Below are 19,735 nucleotides of genomic sequence, written 5' to 3' on the forward strand. Positions count from 1 at the left end.
ACACTATATATTTATTTGATGATTTTGATTTTGATTATTTCCCTGAAGAAGTCCAGACAAGTTAGCTGGACGAAACGTTGGAATTATTTAAATTTCAATCGCTGAGACTATTTCAAATATAATTTTTTCACATATAATGAATTCTCTATACTCGGCGCCCAATTATTGTCAAACTATTCGTTCTAACCTTGACGAATATTCGTATAAATTGATTTTTGTTTTATCTCACATATTAAAACAATATTGAGTTTTATCATTTGCAAAGAATGCGACTTTACTGCATCAGCTCTGTCTATAATTTTAAAAGGTAAACTGTTCAAGAATTAAATGGTTAATAACAGATTTGAATATCTGAATAGAATTCTAGTCAATTCGGTTTAAAGAAGTATGTTCCTCAAAGTTTTTACCGATGAATATGTTATTGATATCAGTAAATTCATTTATGACGAATTACTGTACAACGGTTAATAACGACCTTTCTTTTATATTATTGGATAATGACTGTTTTTTTATCTACTTAAAGAAGTAATTCTTGATTTTTAACCAAACAAGTTAACTAAGCACTGAAAACAAGTTATCACATTTATTTTTTGAAAGTAGTTTACATCAAATTTTCCCAAGTTTAAACACCTTAATTTATGTCGGACAGCGACGTAATCAATTTTCATAACCTTCGCATCCTTCACAGTGCTGATTGACAACAAAAAGCCTTTTGAAAATACAATTTAGGAGTCATGATCGGCACAGTTTTAAATTAATGAGAGCTAGACCAATGTGACTGATGACAGATGGACAATCATGCAAACTGAATGAGCTTGAAAATTTCACCTTTTAGATGCTAATTCTTGTTTCGAACTCAGGTTCAAAACTCTCTACTGCGGCCCCATTTCAGTCGATAACCATTAAAATGTCTCGAACTAGGACGGAACAATCACTTAATGTTACTTGGTTCTTAGTCCTACCTATTTGAATTCCATAATTGATGTGAAATATCTTCAAAATAAACAATCATCATAAATTTATCATCCTAAGTTCATTTTAATTTTAACTAATCACTGATCGTTTCAGTTTTCTATAACCTTTTTTTTAAATGGATGAAAGTGTATTACTTTTACAATTATTGAATCTATAAGTGTAGTTTCAACAATAGAAGTTAAGAAATGAAGAAATTTTTCATCTCCAAGAGCATTGAAATCTTTCAGGTGGGTAAATCAGTTTATCATGAATCAATCAAACTAAAAAGAACAAAATCCATTAACATAAGCCACTAACTATATATTCTTTAAGACAGTTTGTCGATGTAATGTTTCGCTATAATTAGATTGTACACCAATATTTAAATATAAATTTACTTATTATATAAACTCATTAGTAATACCCAACTTTCAGATTGAACCATATGCAACTTCTGTATAAAATTAAAAATGACCTCTCCAAGAGTCAACATTACAATGTTGACATAAATGGATTGGAATATTTCAAAATAACATTACTTCATGTTTGAAAGCGTAAGTCAATTGAAGCTAGAGCACCAGGGAAAACCTGGAAGCACTGGACTGCCGTTTCGTCCTGTTGTGGGACTCCTCAGCAGTGCGCATCCATCGGTTAAGTGCTCTAGCGCGAGACTGGTAGGCCCTGGGTTCGAATCTCGCGAGGCTAGGTCGTGGATGCGCACTGCTGAGGAGTCCTACAACAGGACGAAACGACCGTCCAGTGCTTCCAGGTTTTCCCTGGTGATCTAGCTTATGTTGACTTACGCTTTCAACTACGAAAATACTAAATCTCCACAAAAAGCCCTTTCTGATTTCTTTATATGTTTACTTTTTTGCATCCATTGAAACACTACATTTCACATAAATATCTTTACATCATACTGACCATGTCATCTACACATTTAATCATAGAATATTACTTATATTGTTTAGTAAGTTATAATATATTAATGTTATTACTCTTACCATGTTGATCAAAAGCATGAGTTATTTCATGTCCAACAACCATACCAATTCCACCAAAATTCAATGATAATGGTTGTCCAGGATTATATAATGGACTTTGAAGTATACCAGCAGGGAAAAATATATGATTTGAATTTTCTTTATAAAATGCATTTACAATATGAACTGGTAAAGACCAACTGTAAAGATTTATATACACAAAATAAAAAGAAATTTGTGTTAAATGTATTTTGATTATATTTGGAACTTATCAGCTAAATATACTTGTAATTCAATTAATTGTGATTGTCATAAAGATTAAAAACTGACAGTTATCACCGGAAACCCAAAGATATAATATACTACTGAAATATTTATAACCATCATATTTTCGGAGTTTTAACCTTTATTGATGTTTATACTGTTCCAATGACTATGTACAATCACGATGTAAAGGCATTCGTAAATACGTACTTTGATAAAATCAATCTAGGAATAACTATTTTGTCATATTCAGAAGCATAAACAGTTCCTTATAAGAGTAAAATCTTATATTTTTCCTTGAGTGAAAAGATTAGACTGATCTGTCTCTGTTGTCAAATTAATTTCACAGGCCAGTGACTACATACTGTCTAGACTAAGTCCATTTTGGATATTGCTACAACTCAGCAAGAAAAAATTCTTGCACTCGCTTTTGAACTACAGTTTATGTATGCAGTCTAGTGCAACTAATTTGCTACCCTAATGGAAGAAACTTGGGTGGTACGTTAACTGATGATCAAGTAGTTGAAGGATATGAGTTATTGGTCGAATCTATTTAGTGAGCTTAGTTAAGTATACTAACCAAGATTGGTAAATCAGTGTCTGAATATCTAAGAACAGAAATGTTAATCTATAAAAATAACTGCAGGTTTCATACATGCTGTACAAGTGTACCTATCTTCTTTAAGTTAGTGAACTGATCAATGCTTTCAGTTTTCAATCAGTATCTGAATCGCTAATCAGTAGTATCACTAGCTCTCACACAAACATCATGGCTCAGTAACAAATACATAGCTTTTTTTAATGAGCAAGTAACATGAAATAAAGATTTATATTTTAGTAGCCTAACTAATAATCATATGCACACTAGTGAGTGGCTCCCAGAGGGATTTCCTGGAGATCTAGTGAGAAGCAGTAACCAGTGGAGTTCAACCGAGTCCTTTGTGAGATAGTAGCTCACTGAAGACAATGGTGGACGGTTGCTCAATTTCGTGAATTGGTTGAAGTTAGATATTGACACCGTTGGATACCGGCTCAGTGGTTCTAGGGGTTAAGCGTTCGAGCGCGAGACTGATAGGTCCTAGGTTGAAATCTCGCGAGGTGGGATTGTGGATGCGCACTGTCACTGAGAAGTCCCGTAATAGGACGAAACGGCCGTCCAGTGCTTCCAGGTTTTCCATTGACTCATGATTTCAACTATAAAATAACTAATAATGATCTGGCTTTCAGAATGATAGATACGTTGTTTGATTATTAACAAGAACAGCAACATTTAGAAAAGATAGTTCCAGATGATTGAACCTATTTCATTGGTTTTATCTTCAGTGATTCGTTAAATTTTTGTTATCTAATTCTTAAAATCACTTTCAGTATTTCAAAGATCTAAACTTCTGTCACTATAAATTATATTGATTAAGAGATTGCAAGCCGGACAATACAGAATGAAACCTTTTTTTCTTTATTTTTAAGAATCCATCAGTTTATATTTATGGTTCATGTTGTTATATCTTATAACATGGAATTTCTATGCCAATATACTTAAATAATTTACGTTGTTAATAAGAAAATTTCATTTATCATTTAAATGAAACTAAACTAATTGCCTGTGTATTTAATATTCATGAATCAAGCTAGTTTATTTTTTTTAAATAGTGGTCTCTTATTTAACTCCTCCTGTAGCTCCTCCGGGGGCCACTGCCGGTCTCAAGCCCGAATAAACGAGGAGGGTTGGGCATGGGGTTAGCGACCCCATCCCGTAGAAAACCAAATCGCTAAAAAACGCTAACCATAAAAAATTATTCTATTATTTGAATACAACCATGAATAGATATTAGTTCGGTAAGATTATTAAAACTGATTTTACTAAATACATGTTAATGTAATTAGCTTAGTTCTACACTGTGTAAACGTTAGTATTACTGCTTTGTTGTTGAAATCAAAGTCAATATCAAACAGTTCAAAGCCATGAGTTTGTGTCAACCTATAAAACAACGTAGTGTAAATCAATGATAGATATTCAGTTTGGCTGAGTTAGTGACTTCAAGTTACCTTTTATAACCGTTAACATTATTCTTTGATAAGAATAATATATACGATCAAGTAATCCATAGTTTTTTCTGAGATTATGTTAGATCTTTCAACCTTAGTTATCATTTACTGAATAAAGATTTATGGTAAAATTGTATCTTGGTGAATGAATAACCTTTTTTGGACGAAAATATCTATTCAGATATTCACTTGCTCATTATAACAATATTTCAAGCTTAGGAAATACCTAGGCACAAATTTAGCCCACCAAAACATTAAATGTCCCTTATATAACTCGCATTATTCAATAAACTGTAACTAATAACAATGAATACCATGCACAATGGTAACTGGTGTGGTATATTAAATGTTAGCTATGTTTGTCTGTACTTAAGTGTTTTCCAAATTGAATCATATATTTCTTCCTCAATGTGATTGATTATTTCTTTCTGGAAGGTATTTATCACTAGATTAAACAAAACATTAGATCACTTTTATGAGTGTGTTTCATCTCACTATTTGATGTTTATCATAAAATCTATTCACAATACGGCTATAAAATTGTACAGCTTTTATCATATTACCCAATTTTATGAGTAACTATATTCTTCAGAGAATTCTTTTGTTAAAGTCATGTTTTTTTATTGCTCATGGCATTTCCTAGAGTTTACCGAGTGAAATAAACTAATTCAAATACAGACATTTTCACTGAAAACCAGAGTAAAACTACCTACCGTGTTTAAATCATAGGGTGTTCACAGCTATTACGAAAACGGTATACTAAAGATTAGGACGCTACCCTTCACCTAAAATTAATTAACTCATTTTTTTAAAACGACGGATCTATGATACTGCAACAAGAAAATAACCGACGTAATTCTAGTAAATGTTCTTAACTCAAACGACTATTTAGAATCTCTATGCATTGGGATATCGCAAATATATCATTATTTTATTATTAACAATCTATCAAATACTCAGCTCAGTTGAAAATATCAGGCTAAAACTTGGTTATGATATTTGCAAATTGTCTTACTTGGTTTTCGATTTACATTACCTGTGTGTGAACTAATCAATTATCCAAACTAAGGTAGGTGTATTTGGGTTAAAATCTTTATCACTATAATATGATTACTAACCACAGTGTTTGTTAAGTGAATCAGTAAAATGAAATCATTTATGTTTTGTACATAAAATAGACTCTAATTCTGACTGATTATACAATGAAACACAATTACTGACCATTATCATTACAAGTTAAATTTTTAAATAACTAACATCTATGTTTGATAAAATAAAATACGGATAAACTTTTACACACCTATCTGGATCCTGGATTATTAGTTCTCGTAGAATTTCAAGAAATAATGCTTCAGAACAATGTAATGCATTTTCAAAATAAGTTGATTCATTCAAATCAACCTGTGGAATAGAAACAGAATAATTTTCATAACCAATAAACTAAGAAGATTTTTTAATTGATTATAAAAGGAAATAACATAAACGATAATAAAATTGAATTCACTTGATATTGTTTGTTTGAATCTTCCCATTGATTTTTAGGAATGCAATTGATCAGTCTCTTATTGACATATGTGCATACTGTGTTTATTGCCTCCATATAGTCTTAATTCACAAGCATTATAAGCAAAGATGGATAGTGGCTAGCATTGGAATCCAGAGACTGATCAATTGCAGTACTAAACATCAATGGGAAGATTAAAACAAACATGACTAAGTGAATTCAAACTTCTCCCCATTGCACAAGCAAGTGGCTATCAGGACTCAGTAGCTGAGTAGATAACGCGATGGCGTTTTAATCCAGTGGTGCTGGATTCGAGTCCTAGAGTAAACACCAACTCTGAGATGCAGGTACGTTCAGCTGACGAGTCCTAAATAGGACGAAACGTGTCCTGGATTCTACTGCCAGCCACGGTCCATCTATGCTGACAATAAAATTGGTTAAAATGAATAAGTCAAGATGTTATTATTCTTAGGTAAAACTCTAATTTAAAAGAAAAGCAGTATAGTAAAGGAAATGAATAAGATTGACCTTACAAAAGAAGGTAATTATAAGAATAAATACCAAAATTATTTTATTTTTATTATCTTACCTAATTCAGTATATTCCAACTCTACATATTGTCGCTAAACCTATACTGAATTTTCGCCAAAACTATCTACTAGACTATAGTATTCTTCAATTATATTCAAAATTAACAGTGTCAATTGTTCACAAGTAAAGAAAAACTGTTTATTGTTAACTTTATACGCTTTGTATGTAATTGTAAGAATTTTCATGATTAGATTCACGAACTAGTGTCTTCTGATGACTCACTAACTCAAAAGAGATTGGTTGATTGTTATATCGACTTGAATAGAACTTCATAATATCATGGTACACAGAGTGCCTCTACCCATGTTTTATACACAGAAAGTTTCTGTTTACCAATGATATTGTGGCAGTAATGACAATTTAAAAACTATCACTCAACTAGGCATTATCCAACAACCTTAACAAATTTGTGTTTGATCACATTATCCTTATTTCATTATTAATACTTTTCTATTTTTAGAGGAGTGAATCGATAATCTATTTTTCAACCAATAGCTCATATGTTCGAATCCTTCTTCGATAATTTCTGTTTGAGCAGTCAGGTCGTATCATTAACTCTCAAACAAATAGTGTGACACAAAGGAAAACACACAAACACGAACGAAGTCACTAAGTTCATTAAATTAAATTTATGTTTGACAAATAGATTCATCTTAATCTCATTTAACTGTTCATCATTGAACTCTTCAGTTTACGGCTTTGTTTTATTGGTATTACTTTGTACTGAAAAGCTAAGTAGTCTTTTGAAATGTCTTTAATTTATTTCTTTTTCATATAACGCTTCCAAGTCAGATTAAACATCTACATTGGCATTCGACATTGAAGTTAAACTGTATTAGATTCACACAATCCAAATGATATAGGTTTGATGAAAACAAACTATCTAACTAGTTTACGTATTTGGTTACAAACTATTTAGTCATAGTTTTAAATCACCCTCCACCCACTAACGTAATAGAAATCAAGTAGTACAACTAAATGAGTGCATTAACCTGTACTTATTGAGTTACTAATAAAACTGATGAAGACACCTAAATTCTTAGATCGATTCTAATAATGAAAAAATAAACATTATTTCTTTAAAATAGAAAGGCATCATTTAAACAATCTAATTAAAGTTACATTAAGAATAATACGTACTAAGTATAGAAGTACCTTGATGGAATATTTTGGCAAAATTTACTATATGTTTTCCTTTTTGTAAATAATTTATGTTATCAGTAATTAGAAAATATCAAATGAACTTTAAAGCGTACTTTTCAGTCAGTCACTTACAACGTAGGACCAGGCATATATATGCATCGGTCCAAGTTGCCACACTTCATTAGCACAAAATGATGAACACCATATTCATAGAAGTAGCTACTTCATTGGTAGTAAAATATAAAGAAAGATTGTGTATAAGGATATAATACAAGAAGAAAGAATTAGTTCATAGAAGATATAAAGCAATTTTAATCTCAAAGTTTAAGGGAAGATAACGAGTGTATACACCTACGCCATTGTGATCTATTCTGAACCATGTCACACAGAGTCTCCAGCCATTGGTGACGATAGTCACGTGAGCCCCAACCATGTAGTCTACATCTACCAACATGGCTTAGACTAAAAGTTAGTGACTTCAAGCTTTGATGCCACGTTTTGGTTTGGTCGCTCCTAACTTTCTTCCAAACATCCCCAACACTAGTCAGCATTGCGCGTCGTGGTAATCAGTGTTCAGGCATACGTAACACGTAGCCCAAAGATCTCAATCGATGAAGATTTACAACCTCATAAAGCGTAGTTTTATGACTTGACGATTGTTAATGTTAGTAACAACTACACCGTATGTTTTTAGTACCTGAATAAATTCTCATTTGTTTATACACTAGGTTTAGACTAATTGGCAATCAGATTTATTTTGTTACGATTTAATAAATAAAGAATATAACTAATATTTAACGTCTAGTTTAAATAAAAAGGAATTTAAAAGAAATAATTAAAGTTTCAATGTTATGGCAGAATATCTATTCTGTGATAATCGGTTTTGATAAATTGATTTTGGCATGAAACTTCTAGGCTGATTACCTGAAAATTATGTAACAATTTATAGTTTATGTTTTTAAATTTTAGGAATCGCAAAAAGAATCAGTATGAACCTCAGTATTAAGACAAAAGAATAATCGTTTCAGAGATCCATTCGTACTATTCCTTTTGAAAATCTACCTCTTTAAAAAAAGGATGTAAGAGCTTACAGAAATTTGTAATCATAGAAACAGCTGATGACAACCTGAAACTGTTTGAATAATTTTCGTATATTACCTCATTTATCAAGTACACATCTTTGTACTCAACTTCAAGCAACACTCTTGGTGTAAAGTCTTGTGATATTAGGCGATCGCTTGAATCCAAGTGAGTAAAATAAGAATAAAATCTGTAAGCTACTTACTTCAAGATCACTGATTTATTCAATAAGTCTCATCTATTTGAAACTAGCATACTTTAGCAAACTACCCTCAATAAACTGAATATTGACATCAAATTCATTCAGGACAATATTATTGCTTCATGGGAACCAAATTAACAAAGATACTGAGGTACTTGTGTTAAAGTATAATTATTGCAAGAGATTAACTAAGACATTAAGGTTTTAACTTGATCAATTTCGCCTATAGAAAGGATGTTTAGTTACATACTTGTTAAAGAAATACAAGGATATTAACCATAAAAAGATAAGTAAATAGAAGCAAACTAGTGAATGACAATAATATATATTCATTCAGAACTTACAAAATATGAAAACTCCTTATTTTCATTTGTTATATTATTAATATTTTGTGGATAACCAACTGAAGCTTTCATTGAATCCACCTGATATAGTTGAATTTTAGAAAAATATCTAAATAAATTTTACTGAAATTAATTTTTATCATACCTTTTCAATTGCTTTAAGTTTATCAGCTTCTTGCATCCATTTGACACTAGCGAAATTCTCTTTAAAAGCAGTCTTGATTTCAGTGATCATTTCTGTAGCCTAAATTTTAAAAGTAAATAATGACAATAAATAACATTGCTGATATAGTGAGCTTGCTATTAGTATAGTACAAATGTTCTGAATCACCTATTATAGTATAACTATCATAATGTGACTAAAATACTATTTTGGCTTTCAGTGCTAAATAAACATCATCGAGATTATTACTCAAATTAATAGATCGTTGAATTAAGTTTGATGCCAACTTTCAAGACAAGGAATCTGAAATCTTAAGAGCTATCAAGTTATTTATTTAGAGTAAAAAACTTGAAAATGACAATCCCTTACTAGATAAAAATACAAACATCCTAACCCGGAGAAAGATTCGACACTGAGATCAAAGCCATAAATTTATTATCCGTAGACTATTGCGATATGATTATTTTACGAACAATTCTAGGTCAATAAGTTTCCAAACAGTCTCATATTGAGTTCATGAGTCAATTCAAGCTAGACCAACATGGAAAACCTGGAAGCACTGGACAGCCATTTCGTTCTAGTATGGTACTCCTCAGCAGTGCTCATCTACGCCTCCACGCGCACGAGATTCGAATCTAAGACCTCTGGTCTCGCGCGTGAGCGTTTAAATTTCAGATCACTGATTTGGTATCCAATGGTGTTATTGTTTAACTTTAACCGATCTATGAAAATGCGCCACCGTCCACCATTGTCTACAGTGAGTTGCTATCTAACAACAGACCCGGTTGAACTCCATTGGTCACGGCTTCTCACCAGAACTTCAGGAAATACCTGCTGAAGTCAGTCACTAGTGAGCACATGATGGTTATTATCAGAAAGGGATGTTGTGAAGATTTAAGTGATTGAAAAGTTAAATTCATGAGTCAATTAAAGCTAGACCATCAAACCATTACAATATATCGTGTATACACATTTAACTTACTGATAGAGTAATGATTAATATCGTTCAACATTGCAAATATTTTGAATCTTATTACTAATTAAACAAATACATTACAACTTATGTTAATAATAACAGAAAATTTATGTTATAATTAACTTACCGCTTCTTTACTTTTTTGATTAAATCTTTCGTGAACAAAATGTCTACCAATCACCATTCCGAATGGAAATTGTACTTCATTAACGCATATCTGCCAGCGATCTGGATCAACTTTCAATCCTGAGGACAGATATAAAACAGTTTAAAAGATGTTGTTTTAGATGTTATTGTGATGTTGGAATGTACGATTTACAGATAAACGAAAGAAAGTTTATTTGAACGGCTATCATTTGAAGTGCATGAAAACAATGTTTAAAGAACTGGAATCTGTAAATTTATCCGTTATTAAACTGACATTCCATTCAAAATTATGGACTGTCATAAAGAAAACAGACAAGTTAGAAGATGCTTAAACATAGTGAAAGATCTTTCATGTCATAATAAGTTCGAATAAAGAAGAAAACCAGGCAATTATTGAGGTAAGGTCAAGAGAAAATTAGAGATAATTGTTTCTTGAAAGCTGACTGACGCTATTAGCGATAATTTATTGTGCTACACGTTTGTAGACTTTGTCCAAGAAAGCAAAAACAAGCTTCAGAACACTTAGTTGACAGAGATTTGTACCAAATTATATTATAAACGTCTCTAAAGAAATTCCTGACTTAGTTATGCCTGTTACCCATCATGGAGAAGCATAGGCTACCCACCAGCATTCTATAGCCAACTCTGTCCTGGACAATCCTTTCCAGATCTTTCCAGTTCCTCTTCATCCTTTTCATGTTTGCTTCCAATTCCCAGCACAGTGTGTCCTTTAGTCTTCCTCTTTTCCATTCCCATTCACGATTCCAAGTTAGTGCTTGCTTCGTGATGCCGTTTGATGATTTCCGCAATATATTTCCTATCCACTTTTCACTTCTTTTCCGTATTTCCTCTTCAAATGGAAGCTGGTTTATTCTCTTCCACCGTAGCCTGTTGCTGATGATATCCGGTCAATGGACATTGAGTATCTTGTGTATACAATTGTTTATAAATACTTTTACTTTTTGATGATGGTTGTAGTGGTTTTGCACGTTTCAGCTCCGTACAGTAGAACTGTCTTGACGTTCGTACTGAAGATTCTGACTTTGATGTTGGTTTGCAGGCAGTTGTTTAGAGTCCCACATGTTCTTCAGTTGTTGGAATGCTGTTCTTACTTTGCCAGTCCTTGTCTTAACATCTGCACTGGAGCCTCCTTGTTCCTTGACGATGCTATGTAGGTATGTGAAAGTTTCCGCCTCTTCCAGAGTTTTTTCATCAAGTATAATTGAGTTGATGTCCCCTGTTTCGTATTTGAGGATCTTGGTTTTTCCCTTGTGTATATTGAAGCCTACTGATGTAGAAGCTCCTTCTACACTGGTTGTGTTGACCTGTATTTGTTCGTGTGTATGGTATAGATGGGCTAGGTCATCTGCGATGCTTATCTAAATTATAATCACACTATCATTCTACAATTCATGAAATGAGATATTAATCAGGCTGTATTCAAATATACAGTAATATTTAAATGCATATACTAAAAATACAAAACTAATCAAGACTATTTGTTAGTCAGTCGTAAAAATAAGAAAATACTGCACAACTTTTCATAGTAAGTAAAAAGTATGTAACAGATACACTAGTAAATATAAGGACAACAAATGGCATGAAAACAAACAAATATACTGATAAAAGAAGTAGGTCAAAGCTAGAAAAATAAGGCTATTAAAATAATCATAATTAAAAGTTACGTAATTAAAAGTGTGTGAATAGTAGAAAAGATAAAATGCTCATCGTAATAAGGTTGGACAAAGGAGGAGTGCTGGTTTGAATGAACTAAACAGATTATGTGGGCGGAGTAAAATCAAGACTAAACAACACTGCTAAATTACTAAACATAGCAACAGTCAGTATGCAAGTGTGGAGGCATAGAAATGACTAAATAATTCCCTTGAAGTATTGAACATTAAAGAGACAACTACTACAACTATTCATGATGTATTTTCATGTGCGAAGCTAAAGGTTTTGGGTACGATTCCAGGTTGCGTGTTCATGAATGCACAGCCTTGTGGAACTCCATATAAAGACGTAACGGTCGTCCAGCACTTCAAAGCTTATAATTGTTGTCTGACTTGAACATATTCATGGTTTCAGTGAAAATAACATTATTCACTTATATGTGCTGCTTTAAATTACAGTTTAGGAAGTTTTATTATAACAAGGATTTCTAATAAGGTTTCTGATCATCCTTCCTGAAAATTACCACCAAATCTGGGATTCTCCATATATGCACTTACAAGCGAACTGATGGAAATGAAGTCGATATTTTTTAGTTTGAAGATCACAAATTGAATTGAATTTCATGCAACTAAATAACTAAAGACAGACTGATGTAAACGTATTCGAGACCCATTTATATAAAGGCCTTAAGTATTTTCTGATTTGGAGTGGAAACTTTACACGTAATCTATGGACTAAAAGTTAAGTGTTATCACTAAACGTCAAAAAATGTAGGACAAAATTAATCAACGCTTTCCCCTAAAAAGACCGCTGTTCTCAGTTGCTCGTGACGGAACCTCTACAAACATAAAATGTGGTCGATCTCCAGTTTTTTTGGATATTGAGCAAGTTGTAGATTTTTATCTACTATGTAATCCCAACTGATCAGTGATATTCAACCAATGAAATAATTTCATCCCAGACATTTGTAAACCCAGTTGGCTATATTTATAACACTCGTTTCCATACCCATACAATTGTGAGATAACTATAGCTATCATTTTTAGTTTGGTTTCGTACTTTTCTATTATTCAGCATGGTAGAAATTTTGGTTCAACTACATCAGTCATACAAAGTCATATCATTAACTGATCTGTTACAATAAAGACAGCTTTTTCCTTGATTTGTAGCACAGGTACATAACATTATATGTTTTCAAACTCTACCTCACTTCACTTTAAAGGCGAAAGCAAATGTGTCACATAATTTATTCAGTATAGGAGTAGGAAAATTATCAAAAACACCTGATGTTTGAAAAAATGAAACAATACTTTATGCTGACAATAGTCTTTGGTTCATTTTTTAAATAAAAGAACATATCATCATTACCTACCTAGTTCTGCTTCTCTGTATTCTTCCAACATTTCGCTAACATCTTTTGGCATGCGTGAGACTGTTTTCCACATAAAACTCCATACAGCAGCATTGTGTAAAGTTCTAAATAACAATTTATTTGGTATATATATATTATATATATCATAATTACGCATTTCATAAAGACTAGGTTTCAAATGTTCAATATTGTGTTTAGTCAAATGTTTATAATTATCAGTCAGTTCTTGTTTGATTGTAAATACTTTTTTAATTTCACTGTCATGAATGATCATATTATAATTACTGTCATGAACAATATGCTTACTCGAAAGACCTTATTATTATAATAAAATATTTAAGTTTGTCGTCAATCCAAAAAGTACTTCAGATGAAGTCATAAAAAAATTATTTTCAAACTTCAAGGGATGTCTTTTGTTATTTCTTTCAAAACATTTCTTATCCTGAGTTAAAATGTTGAAAATGTTGAAAATCCTAAGGATCTATGTTTTTCTGTTGCTTTATGGTCTCACATTTATCTTCATATCATTCTGATTCAACACCCACATGATCTTTTTTTTCAGGGGCAAATTAGACTGGAAGAAACTATATCCAGTGAATAGTCAGGGTGACTTAGTTTGATGGTTGAACTGCACTTGCGTTTTTAAAATATTATTTAATTGACTTCATTTCGTGTATGTGAAGAAGAGACTGAGAAAATCAAAAATATCATTGACTGTTGTCTAAACAAAAAATAAACCATTAGGGATAAACTGATTCAACACACTCGATCAATTTTAATAGTACTAATAGCCCAATTTAGGATTGACAAAGTAAGGGAAGCATTTTTACAATTGAAGAACATATGGAACCAAAAACAACTCTCACCTAATTTCAAAGTGAGAATCTTCAATACGAACGTCAAGACACTCATACTGTACCGAGCTGAAACGTGGAGAACTACTACATCCATCGTCAAGAAGGTGCAAGTATTTATAAACTGTTGTTTACGTAAAATACTCAACATTCATTGACCGGATACTATCAGCAACAGCGTTTTATGGGAGAGGATAAACCAGCTTCCAGCTGAAGAGGAAATCAGGAAAAGACGTTGGAAGTGAGTCAAACATACATTAAAGAAATAATCAAACTGCATCACGAGGCAAGCCCTAACTTGGAATGGTGAATGGAAACGGAAAAGTGGAAGACCAAAGAACACGTTACTCCGGGGAATGGAAGCAGATATGAGAAGAATGAATGACAACTGGAAAGAACTGGAAAGGATTGCCCAGGACAGGGTTGAATGGCGAATACTGGTGTGTGGCCTATGCTCCTCCACGAGGGGTAACAGGCGTAAGTAAGTATGTAATAACCAGATTTACATACTAATTTGATCCATCTTATGTATTACATTTAAATTAGGTAATTCAGCAAATTACACATGGTTAACTTAAATCACCAAGAAGAAATTTTATCAAAATATTTAACTAAGGTATAAAATCAACTAATCTCAATCACATTTAGTGAACAACAAATCTTTCTTTCCTATTTTAACAATAATTATGGTAAACATACCGAATACCAGTCTCTGTTTTCAAATATTCTTTAAATAAAGCGCATCGTTCTCTGAAAAATGTACGATCGTGTAATGCAATCACTTGATCTCGAGGAAGTTTGAAGTTTAGTGGTGCATATAAATAATCGAATAATTTCGTCCAATTAAGCTATTGAATAATAAATGAAAGTGTAAAGAAATTCGAAGACAAATCATATAACCATCATTCGCAATGAGTAAGATACTATGATAAAGTTTAATTAATTTGAGTAGGTTAAACGATGATCGACCAGTTGTAAGCTAATTTTAGCGAATTCTAGCTCTATGTATTGAATAACAAAGTCTACTTATTATAATTTCCCCTAGAATCATGTATATCTATATGTTATCTTTGGAAATTCTTTAATGGAGATCTTTTCACTACGCCCAATAGTCTGAGAAATTTTAGGAGACTGATTAAATAAATGAAAATTAAATGTCTTCAGATAGATTACTGTAAAATAGATACTACTTTAACCAAATATTTTCCTATCATGTTTTTATCCATTAAAAGTCTATTGTAAATGATATTTTTGATAAATAAACAATTTAGGTGATAAAAAGTCACCATTGTTTTCATTTTCTTAATCTGGATGCAATATTGATGAAAGAAAATTACTGCAAGCACCTATATACTTTCCATGTCCCATAACGTAATCTGTATTAAATGGAAGATGTAGTCTAAGTAATAATAACTTCTTTTCATCTAGAGAACTACATCATTTATCAGTTTATCTAGTTTACCCACAATAAATATTTTGTCTTAAACGTAACTCTAGATAATTTTAATAGGATATAGTTTGTTTTATCATCACATCAAGATAGAATACTTTACTCAAATTTATCTAAAGTATTGTGAAAATGTACATAGATGTGATAGGAAGAAAAACCTCAAACTACATTAACTAAAATGCACTGACTAATACCAAAATATGCGAATCTAAGAAAATGATTTTCAGGATGATATTGACAGCAAACATATAATATTGCCAATGTATAGCTACATTTCAATAAAAAGCTGTACAAAAAGCCTTTTTCACCCTGTATATATTAGATTACAGAATTAAATTTCATCTCAGTATCTTTAATGTTTGCATAAGTTAAGTATAATATGGATTAACTCATATATAATTAAAACTGACCACAGGACAAATAGTAGATAAATTTTGTAGAGTAACAAGTTCGTAGTTTTTCTCCGGGTCTCTTTCACTACGATCTTCAGTTCTCTGTTAAGATAAGTAAATGAGCAAAAACAGTTGATTGTAATGTAAATTTATGAAATACGCTTAATCATTTTTTTCTAATGTAAGACAGTAATTTTCTATGGCTTCATTACGATATTAAGGAAAATACCTGTTCATTATTTAATGTAGTGAGCACATCTGGCTTGATTATTGAATTGTGTCACTGAAAATTCCATAAACTAAATGCAGAGTAGCAAAGAGTAATCGGTTGAAAAAATCCAAATCATAGCTGAACACTTCTGAAAAGGTAGCAGAAGTGATCTATTTGTTTTTTGTTTATTTTAATCGTTTTGAAGAAACTATGTACTTGATATAATGAAGAAGACTTTAGTAATAATGTTAATTAATAAACATTCAAGATTTGTGCCGGTAGTAGTAGAGAATGTATAATCTCTTTCTATCAATCGTTCAACATAAACAGGATGTCATTTAGGACGACATAAAGTTGATAATTTCATCGTCCCATCAAAACTCAATCAACAGTGCAACAGCAAAGAAATCTTGCTTAGAAGAATAAATCACTTTTAGATTATGCAAGATAATTCGAAAACTTAACATAAAGTGTCGTCAATATATAACAAAAATTATCTTAGAACCAAGCTCATCTCTACAAACAAACTACTTAAACGAACAGTTAGTAGAAAGCATGAAATCTAATCGAAATCAAATATCTTTCATGATCCGTTAACATAGATATTGGAAATATTGGAAAAAATATGTGGTAGCAATTTCTCACGATTACTTCAGGAGCAAATATTGCCAAAAGTATCTTGTCTCATCAATCAATCGTTTAATTATAAAGTTTTTAATGTCAGTCTTAAATGATAGACTTTAGTCACTACTGTAGATAGCAATATTAACCACATGGCAAACAGTCTCTGATCGATTTGTAATCACTGGAACAAACAATGAACAGTAAAAAATATCCTTAATAAAAGTAAAACAATAAATAACTTAAAAGCACCTACCAATGCAATTTGTTTTTCAAATTCATAAATTTGATCTACTTCATGTAACGATGAGTTTGGTACTCCTAACAAGAGGGAATAATTCCGCATAAATCGACGAAATGCTCCAGTTTTCTAAAGTGACACAATGTACACAGAAGAATCAATGTTGAATTTCATAGATTTAATACTATTTATGTCTTAAATATCAAGAACATTCATGACAACAGTAACGATGTGTAGTGTACATTGATGCGATGTTTGATGTAAATGATAAATACTTCGGACATTACAACCCGCTTTGTTTATCTTTATAATATAATGAAAATCTTTTCCTGTTTGGACTCGTTTGTTTGATCTTCACTACTAGAGCACATTTCGAACATATTTAGAGATTTCTATTTCAATAACTAAGAACAGAATTAATGGTTATTGTGCTACATATGCCTAATTCTCTTTATATTTGGCAGATATAATACATCATTTATACAGAAGCAGTATATCATAGAACAAAATTCTATTCATCTGAAGAATGTTTTCTCAGTATGTCTGATGAATTTCAGTGGAAATATTCCTATCCTATCTCTACTCCTATTGTCCAAATTATCTCTAGAAGTTCTCAGAAGTGAGGTTCTTCAGCTACTTTATCATTCCAAAATTTACTAGAATCGTATGTACAAACGATTTTCGTAGTAGCTTTTCGAATTTAGTCACCTAACTAGCAAGTCAACGTTTTAAAATACAACAGGGGACAACATACTTTGGAAATTTTAACCAATAAGAAATGTTGACTGTAGTCGTAACCTTATAAAAATCTTGCTCACACTAAAACCCTTAATCCACTTAAAAATGGTTGCATTCTTTAACATGACATATTTGCCTAAACGGGGCTGAATATTTCATAAATCTTCTAAGAGATTAACAACATGCTATACTCAATGACCTTAACAACTTGGTTTCTATATCTATTGGATAGATCATGTATTTACTCAAAACAAGATATCAAAATGACATATTGATAATGAAATTTTACACTATAATGTATAAAAGTGAACAGTTTAAATATCCTATCACACTAAGGAATTCAAATCATCTCTGTCATCATGTATCATACAACATATGAAAGAACAATTTTCAGTTTGACCGTACAAAAATACAGCCTCTAACAAGACTACATAATTATATATGTTAAACAGTTATTTGACAAATTATAAAATAAATCTCTTATAAATCCATATTCATAAACTATTCTATAAGTTGAAAAATCGTAAAATAGCTACTTTATAAATACTAGACACATATTTATTTACGCTTGTGAATTAAGGCTATATGGAGGCAATACGCACAGTATATACATATGCCAATTAGAGACTGACCAGTTCCAGTCCTAAACATCAATGGGAAGATTCAAAAAACAAACAATACTAAGTGAATTTATTTATATTGTTGTAAAGTAATTAAAAAACACAAACTTACTTTTGAGTAAGCTGGATACGAATCGTTTACATAATATTCTCTTTGTAAACTAAGATAACCTTCTACAAGCTTGAAAAAAAATGACAAATTTATTATTGATCACATTATACATCTAATTTGAATTATAATATGGTCGGAAAAGTTTGTTGATCATTTCAAAGCATATAAGTTATAAGAAGCAATTACTTTAGAAGTTTTGATTTTTTGCCAAATATTTCTTTTGTATATCGCCAAACTAACCATATAGTATTTTAAATGTTTTTGATATGAGTTGAAAGTGTAGTGAAGGAAAACACAAGTGGCGATCAATTATAGAACATCTTAGTAAAATCTGAGAACCCTACAGTAAATACTTCATTTGCAAAATATCAATCAACGGTCTCAAACTTCACTGTTCCTTTATTTCCACATCAATCATTGTTTGTTCTCATTCTCTTTTCTTTGATCTTCTTAACCTTCTGCCACTAGGTATTTCATTTTCGATTGATGATACATCCTACTTATTCTGTCGACATCAGTAACACACACCATAAATATATGATATAATCTGTTGTTAAAATTTAAAGCTATTATTTATTTCGGATTGATGTCAACAGAGAAACAGTGGTAAACCAGAGGATACTTAACAACTGTTTCGTCTTCGTTTCAAAATATTCAGCAATCCAACTTAATTATATCAAACAAAATGTATCCACTACATTCCGGTCTCGCGACTAGAACAACATTCTTTGAGAAATATTCACAAACTAGCTTGAATGATGTTTGATATAAGTATCAAATATTATTTTGAATAAATTGGTTTCCCATAAATCATCATTAAAATTTTTTAAAAACTTATTCTTTTTCTTCATGGTTCTATCATTATAAGACAGATATCGAATTTCCTTTACTTCGTACTTGATACTTCAGATATCTATATTCTCCTTTATATTGAACACTAGATTATTGAAAAATCCAGTAATTTGATTGCTATTTTAATTTAGAAAATGGTTTTGGTTTACCTGTAAACTATATAGTTGAAAGCATGAGTCAATTGAAGCTAGACCACCATGG

General features: G+C 31.4%; 1 protein-coding gene across 1 annotated transcript in view; it reads right to left on the reverse strand.

Moving 5' to 3' along the window:
- The window catches only part of Smp_159370 (family M13 unassigned peptidase (M13 family)), a gene marked incomplete at both ends in the record, with an annotated part of 41,255 nt that overhangs the window by 19,498 nt on the left and 2,022 nt on the right, over nucleotides 1-19,735 (reverse strand). Inside the window, 10 exons of the mRNA XM_018791085.1 lie at nucleotides 1,959-2,137; nucleotides 5,548-5,648; nucleotides 9,112-9,192; nucleotides 9,257-9,355; nucleotides 10,378-10,496; nucleotides 13,444-13,547; nucleotides 14,997-15,145; nucleotides 16,158-16,241; nucleotides 17,228-17,341; nucleotides 18,683-18,751. Of these exons, the coding sequence (XP_018645703.1) occupies nucleotides 1,959-2,137; nucleotides 5,548-5,648; nucleotides 9,112-9,192; nucleotides 9,257-9,355; nucleotides 10,378-10,496; nucleotides 13,444-13,547; nucleotides 14,997-15,145; nucleotides 16,158-16,241; nucleotides 17,228-17,341; nucleotides 18,683-18,751 (1,099 nt within the window). The remainder of the gene's footprint in view (nucleotides 1-1,958; nucleotides 2,138-5,547; nucleotides 5,649-9,111; nucleotides 9,193-9,256; nucleotides 9,356-10,377; nucleotides 10,497-13,443; nucleotides 13,548-14,996; nucleotides 15,146-16,157; nucleotides 16,242-17,227; nucleotides 17,342-18,682; nucleotides 18,752-19,735) is intronic.

Source organism: Schistosoma mansoni, assembly GCF_000237925.1.
Source record: "Schistosoma mansoni, WGS project CABG00000000 data, chromosome 5 unplaced supercontig 0195, strain Puerto Rico, whole genome shotgun sequence".
NCBI classification, from domain to species: Eukaryota; Metazoa; Platyhelminthes; class Trematoda; order Strigeidida; family Schistosomatidae; genus Schistosoma; species Schistosoma mansoni.